This window comes from Python bivittatus, unplaced genomic scaffold (genome assembly GCF_059951505.1).
Source record: "Python bivittatus isolate LINGU-HERP-01145 unplaced genomic scaffold, Pbiv_v1 ctg000390_np1212, whole genome shotgun sequence".
Classification (NCBI taxonomy): domain Eukaryota; kingdom Metazoa; phylum Chordata; class Lepidosauria; order Squamata; family Pythonidae; genus Python; species Python bivittatus.
Genome location: NW_028277070.1, coordinates 2,112,263 through 2,119,324, shown reverse-complemented (window position 1 = coordinate 2,119,324; position 7,062 = coordinate 2,112,263). Strand labels below are relative to the sequence as shown.

The following is a 7,062-nucleotide window of genomic DNA, read 5'->3' as shown; positions in this document are numbered from 1 at the left end:
AGAGGAACCCCAAATGTTGGATTTGCAGAAATGAAAAACTAGCAAAACCAAAACTAACAGACTTGACCAGAAGAAGAAACCGAGAGAAACCGACATTAACAGAGTCCATCCCGTCCCTGGTCCAAAGTCCATTTTAGTTCTGGCCTGACCTCTCATTTCCAGAGGCTCTGTTTCTCTCCGGCTCGCAGGGACTCGCCTTTACTGCAGGAAGTGGACTGCCGGTGCCACTGGATGGAACGTGGGGCAGGTTCAGAGCTGACGGAGGTCTGGTTTCCCCCACGTAGCTCCTGGTGCCTAACTCTGTCTGGCCGCTCTTTGAACTGCATCAGGTAGAACTGCGTGGCCAGGTGCTTGGCCATGACTTTGAGGGCAAAGGAAGCTGCCAGGATCTCCGAGGTGAGGAAGGAGAGGAGGACCCCGTGCACGGCCATTTCCAGAGGCACCTGGATCACGTGATTGTCCGTCAGGATGAACAGCAGGACAGGCATCTCGATTAGGAAGGACAGGAGGAGGAACCCAGCCAGCTCTGGTACCTGTGGGAGCCACGTGGGGAATGGTTCCATGCAGTGTTGACCTTTCGGGGACTGGCAGGGCCCCTAAATTCATCTCAAACTGAATCTCAGAAGCCTCTGGGCACCCTTGCTGCACCCGTGCAGCCAACCTTGCCTTAAAACCAAATCTGCTCCTCTTAATGTCTTCTGTGACTCAATATTTCAGGTTAATTGAACGTGCTTTGAAAATTCACCAGATATTTGACACCTCTCAGGGGTATCCGCAGGGAGGGTCAAAGAAGGTAAGATGGCAGCCTTGCCTGTGCAATCAAAGCTCTGCCCCTTTATGACGTGTGCGGCTGCCCCAGGAGACATCCCTGCAGCCACTTCTACTTCATTCAAGGCTGGCTGCTTCAGGCACCCCAAACCATTTAATTTCAGTGGTCGATACTTGGCAACAATGCCTAACTGTATCTGCAAACTGGCTTAGAACAGCACCTTGCATTTTGGTGTTTGAGGCTTGGCAAGCCCTCACAGGTAAGCCAGAACGTCATAGTTAGGAGCCCCCACCACTCTTCAGGGATTTGCGTTTTGAGATCAAAATGGACATTCGAATCGGAACTGCAGGTTTGCCCCCAAAACGTCCACCAGCAATATTAGAAATGTGGAATTTTGCATCTGTTTCAACATTTATAAGTGAGTGAAAATGCCAGCAGAGAAGCACCCACACTCCCTCCTCACCTTTTACAAGCCTGCAGAAGAAGGAGAGCCATTTTGCTGCCAGGGTGGGTGGGGGGAGTCCACCCTTCGAGGAGGATGAGTGGAAATCTCTTCCTCCAGGCAATGAAGGCCTTGACCCCGTTTGCTGCCTTCAGACAATGCTGGGCATCCCTTCCCTTGCCTTTCATCTGCTCTGGAAATACTGACATGCCCTTTAATGGGGTGTCTACAGGGGTGGTCAAAAAAGTCAAGAGGGTGACCATGACAGTGCAGTCAAAGCTCCTCCTGCTTTTTATGTGTGTCTCGTGCGATGCACATAAAAATCAGCTTTGATCGCACACCATCACAGCTGCCATCTTGACTTTTGTGACCACCCCTGCAGATACCCTACATCCAGAGAGCATCCAGATGCACCTCTGGAGAAGTTCCTTTTGGCTTTAAATGGCGAGATATTTCAGTTTGGGTAACAGAAATATTCTAGAAAGAGGCCCCCATATTTTGTCAAGCCTCAGCTTCATCCCAGGTAAGCCTCTTCCCACCCACCCCCAAGTTTCAATTTTTTGAGGGTAATTTAAGAGGATGGTTAATCGCTCTTGAAGGGTTCTCTAGAAGTCCAGATCTCATTCTGTAGATCTGAAGAAAATGAACTGGGGTCCCTCAGAAGAGAGTCAAAAAGGCCAAGATGGCGGCCCCACTCCTTCTTATGAGCCGTAGAGGTTGGGGCCCCGATGGCGTGGTTGTGGCCACCATCTTGACTTTTTGCCTCCCCCACCCCCAGGATCCATGAAAGCGTATGAGAACATGCGGGAGTCTCTAAGGTGCCATGAGAACCTTCTTTAAGAAATGAAAGATAAGGATGGCAGCTGGCTCTCCTGCCGTTTCTTACCTTTTCTTGCAAATTCCCAGCGTATCCGAGGTAGAGGCGCACGGATTCAGCCCCGACAAGGGCCAGGTATGCAGCAACCAGCAGGAACTGATAGTAAGTGGGCAGCAGGCTAAACTGTAGAGGCATAAAAAGAGATGGGGGGGGATCTTCCAAGGGCCCCTCCTGCTAAGCTGCTCCTATCCCTTTCCACTAGCTTGAGATGTCACCGGGTAAGGGTCCTCACCTGCCAAGAAAAGGGGAGTAGGCCCACACACCTGGTACACCGCAGGTCCAATGCCTGCATCTCGAAGGGAGGCTGGGAAAGACTCATCTCCAGAGCTGCAGCATCCTCTGGCTGCAATTCAACAGCAATCCAGGCTAGGCTCACTGGCTGCATTCACACAACACACTTGACTCGGCCTGGTGCTACTTCCCCCCTTTCTAGTACTGCAATGATGAATGCTGCCCTTATTGTATCAAGAGCAGCCATCCTTGGCTGACTAGCCACCTCTTAAAATATGTTCTCTTTACATTTTTAAGAAAGTAAAATAAAATAGAGTATGAAGCCGCCAGAGATGGGTTGTAGGGAGTTCTGGTCTCCTCTAGACCCAATTTGAGCCCTAAATTAACCCTTTCTTCCAGGACACAGGGGTGTTTGAAGGTAAGATGGCGCCCTTCTGTCTCATGATGGCTTTTCATGTTCCTATGAGTCAATGACCCTTCTCTTGACCCAGCTAAAAGTGTAGTGAGAACCCAACGCTTTTGAGGGCCCCAAAGCTCTCAGCATAACGGCTTGGTGGCTGATGAGATTTGGTTTTCCTGAAGTCCTCAGGAAGACGGATTCCAAGAGGAACAGCCCCTGGTTGCTTTGCAATACCTTCTAAATCTCTTGCAGATTATAGTATCAGGGACTATGTCTGTGCAATGCATTTAAATTAACCCACCTTCTGGCTTCTCCTAATATACTAATCTACAAGAAACCAAGATTAAGGTAAGCAGCAAATACAGCTGCCTAGTCTTGATCTGACATGGTCAATGTCTGGTCAGAAAGCAGCCATAGAACTGGGGGCTCTCTACTCTAGCCCCTGCTTGGTGCAAGATCTGCTGTGCAGAAGCCTGGAACAGCAGCATCCCAGAGAGAAGGTTGTCCAGCTGTGCCCGCCACCTTCCCCGGAGGTGAAGTCCCTGCCTCCTTTCCTTGGTGGCCAAGGGGTGTTTCCCTTGATGGTCAGCTCTGCTCCTTCCATCCCTTGTTCTAGGTTTGCCCTCTGAGCAACAAAAAGTGTGTTGCTGTGCAGACTTCATAACAGTCTGTGTACTCAGGGAAGGGACCCTGGGTCCTCCAGACGTTCCTGAAGCTCAATTTCCCATCTCGCTGCTCTCGGCCATGCCAGCTGGGGCAAAGGGTTCTAGTTCAGCGACGTGTGATATGAGCCCCCCGCTCACTGGACCATGCGTTGCAGCTAAAAGGAACGTTGCACAGGTTTTTGAGGAGACTCTGCCCCGGTGCAGCTCCACCTCCAGGAGCCCTCCAGCTACGAGCCCTGTTTCTGGACTCTGGTCATAGAGCGGGCTGAAAAGCATCCTTTCCACCATCCCAGGCAGGGGGAGGACCCTAAACAGCTCTCCCAGGGGCACTTTACCTTCAGCTCCAGCATAATCACCTCCGACAGACACCAGAAGGGGAAGTAGAAGGCGTTGAAATAGAGCAGCATCTGTAGGGACAGGCTGGAGAGCATCAGGTGGTGGCCTTCACGGGACAGAAAAACCACTCATCAGTGAGAAAGCGTGTTCCTGGGTGGCCTCTGATTTTGCGGCAGACCTCTAAATCCTAGGATCCTGGAGTGGAAGAAGCCTTTTGCTCTCCAGCCTAACCCCTTGTTCAGCGCAGGAATCTGAATCCAAGCCCCTCAGAGAAGCCTCTGCTTGGACACATCCAAGGAAGGAGAGCCTCTTTGGGTCCTTGATCCCACACTCAACCTGCTTTTACCCTTAGCCAGGTTTTCCTGACATTCTGCCATCTCGTGTCACAGTATAATCTCAAGTTCTATCAAATGAATAGGCAGGGTTTTTGAGCACGGTGGGATTTACACAAGATGCACATCCCACAGTTTGGGTTTTTGTCTTAGGACCCACATTTGCAACCAATTCCAAGCTAAAAGAGCAGAGACAGTCCCTTCACATCCCTTTGATCCGGTTTCGCCACTTGGGCCCCAGTGGGCCTTGGTGACCAGGAGCTGTACCAAGTTTTGACTGGCAAATGAGGGTAGCCCCAAGTCATCAAATGGTGGCTGGTGAGAACAGCTGGAATTTGAAGTGCAAAATCATCAGTGATGCAGTGATACTTTTTCTGTGGATCCTAGCTGGAAACATGAGTGCCAGAAAAGGACATCCTGCCCTCTCCCACTGACTGGGAATAGAGCTTAGAAATGGCTGTTCCAGGATGTCAAAGCATTAAAAAAGATGCCAAGATGTTGGCATGATTCAGTTTGGTTGATGCAAATGCCAACAGTTTTCTAAAGAGTGGCATTATGTAACAGGACTTTGAAGGACCTAAATAAATAACCTGAACCAAAACCTCCGAACTACCAAGGCCCTGACCTCAAGTAAGCCTGCGTAGGCATTTGCAGAGGCTGCCTCATGATTATCTTAAAATCACCACTTGTGTTTTTAAATGGGAACTAGGAAGTAACTAACCACAAAAGCTGACTAGTGCCAACCTCCACTTTATTATTCTGCTTATCTCAGTATAAGCAGAAAATCTAACCCATGTTATGATCGATGTTTGACATCATTACCGGGCAGCATTTATTATATGACTATATAAAGCTTGTTTGTACCCCCCTTCAGTGGCAGAACCTTGTGGTCTGTCCCCAGCCGGTTCAAATAAACCTGGCTCAAGCAGACTGTGTGGTCTCCGCTCGTCAGTTGGGTCACGGGGGATTGTTCTCCTTCGCTTTGTGCAAATGTCACTGCTTCAGTCTTGTCGTGGCTGACAACGAAGCCACACTCTCTGCAAAAAGGACCGAGGGCGCTTTCTCAGATCCACGCGGGGTGTGGCGAGGGGAGTTGCATCCTCTGCGTATAGCCAAACTGCAAGATGTCCATCAGCCAACAGAAGGGGACGAAACCCAGATCTTGGCAGGGCTTGCGCGAAAGAGTGAATGCAAACATTGGGGAGGAGGGATGCCAGAATGCAGCTCCACACCCCGCCCCCCATGGGCACGGGAGGAAACTAGCACCACATCAAACCTACGTTGTGATTAAAGGAAGAAGATGTTGGTCACTGGAGGAGGCAGTCCATTTTTCCCACTTGGGAACTGGGTGTCCGGAGGGAGTAAGAAAAGTCAAATGGTGGCACAATCATGCAGTTGAAGCTCTGCCCCTTGTTAATGTGCATTGCAAGTAAAAAGGGGATGGGACTTTTATCACATGGTTGTGGTCACCGCCTTGGCTTTTTCGACCCCCTCTCCATAGACACCCCTGCTGGGAATCAAATCAAACGTTGCCTTCAGGTCTGTGAAGACCATGAAGGACTTTCCCAGGGAACGAGTGCTACGTTTTTCAGTGAGCTGCTGAAGGACAAGGCAATGCTCAGAAGCTGACTTGCTTTCCCTAATGCAAATCTGTTCTTCTGCCAGTCTCATCCCATTGCTTTTAGTCCACTGGTTCGCAAGAGCAGCATCTGGATAAGCTGCCGACCACTCTCCTTCTGCCTCTTGGTTGTCCCTTCATCCCTTTCCCAGCCTGCCCACAGTCTCTCGCAGCAGGGACACCTCTCTTCTCATTCTCAGCTGGGGAGCCCTTGAGACCCTGAGCCTCTGAACCAGCACAGGACCCTCCAGCCTTTCTGGTGTCGCTGCCTTCAGCACCAGGCAGAGAGGCAAGACCAGGACCTAGGAGTGCTTCAGGCAGCAGATGTCCCTCCTTGCAATGTGGATGGGGTGTGAGTCCCTCCTGCGCTGTTTGGCAGCCCAGCCCCCCCACCGGTACCTGGCTGGTAGATCTCAGCCATGCTGCCGTCCTAGCCCTGGATGTTGCTGGAGAGAGAGTCACCCAAAGTCACCAAACCTTTTGGAGATCGAGAGGGAAGTTGCAGCCCCCATGATGCAGGGTCATACTCTGTCACCCCCCTGTCCTGTCACGCTCCCCCACCCCCGGCTGGAACACATAAGAGTGGGAATGGCTGTGCTTAATCGCATTATCAGGCCAGGCTGTCCAACTGTCATTCGAGCCATGGGCTGTTGGTTAATCTGGTGGTGCTCAAAATAGGACAGAGGAAGAAGGAGAACATTTCAATGCTGCTTTTCTGGCCTTAGCAAGTCTGACATTGCCAACTTACAAACAGCCTCTTGACCTGCTCCCTTTTTAGCCCCTCATGTGGAGCACTGAAAAGTGGTCTCAGCTGACCATCAGGCGATGCAAAGCTTTCCACAGCGGATTTCAAGGGGCTACAAAACATGGAAGAGTGGGCTATCTCACAGCCAGTCTTGTGAGCCTCATGACAAATACGCCCCCAAAAGTCCCAAATGGTTGCTTAGAGGGTTGGAAAAGTCACCCCCTCCCAAGAGGGTTGGGTGGGTGACTTGGCTGGTTGGTTGGTTGATGGAGGTCCCAACCAATTCAGACTTTGTGTAGAGCCTGAAATCCAGAATTTAGCATACAAAGCCTTCAGTTGAGGATGGCAAAGGAGGAATTTTGCCATTGACTCAGGAATGATTAATAGGCCACATTCCCAAAAGTAATAAGGAGATGGAGCCAGGATAAAAATAGCATTGCGTTTGATTTCATTTGCATGTATTAAAATAATGAAGATGAATCTCCCTGTTGTGCATCTGATATTGCACACTTCTAGCTGTTGATGGGGATCTCAGGTTTTTGGGGAGCAGATATTTTCCTGGAGGCTCCTCAGCGCAAAACATTTGCCCCCTGCCCTGCAGCTGAGGACGAGCAGGAGGCAAAGAAGTGCCAGTGGCTTTCCTGCTC

General features: G+C 50.5%; 1 protein-coding gene across 1 annotated transcript; it reads right to left on the bottom strand.

Moving 5' to 3' along the window:
* Positions 1-136: 136 nt before the first annotated feature.
* On the bottom strand, positions 137-4,926 carry LOC103053850 (transmembrane protein 17A-like). The gene is made up of 3 exons (XM_007430541.2): positions 3,720-4,926; positions 2,098-2,211; positions 137-533 (listed from the first exon to the last, which is right to left on the bottom strand). Exons 1-3 carry the CDS (start codon positions 3,813-3,815, stop codon positions 153-155), a joined length of 591 nt encoding a protein of 196 aa, XP_007430603.2. The 5' UTR covers positions 3,816-4,926; the 3' UTR covers positions 137-152.
* Positions 4,927-7,062: the final 2,136 nt, after the last annotated feature.

Bases quoted from the DNA above. Each gene is read 5' to 3' on its own strand.
- LOC103053850 (XM_007430541.2), bottom strand. From the start codon at position 3,815: ATGCTCTCCAGCCTGTCCCTACAGATGCTGCTCTATTTCAACGCCTTC. The intron at 2,212-3,719 runs GTAAAGTGCCCC...ATGCCTCTACAG, and splicing joins TGATTATGCTGGAGCTGAAG to TTTAGCCTGCTGCCCACTTA. The intron at 534-2,097 runs GTAAGAAACGGC...TGGCTCCCACAG, and splicing joins CTGGGAATTTGCAAGAAAAG to GTACCAGAGCTGGCTGGGTT.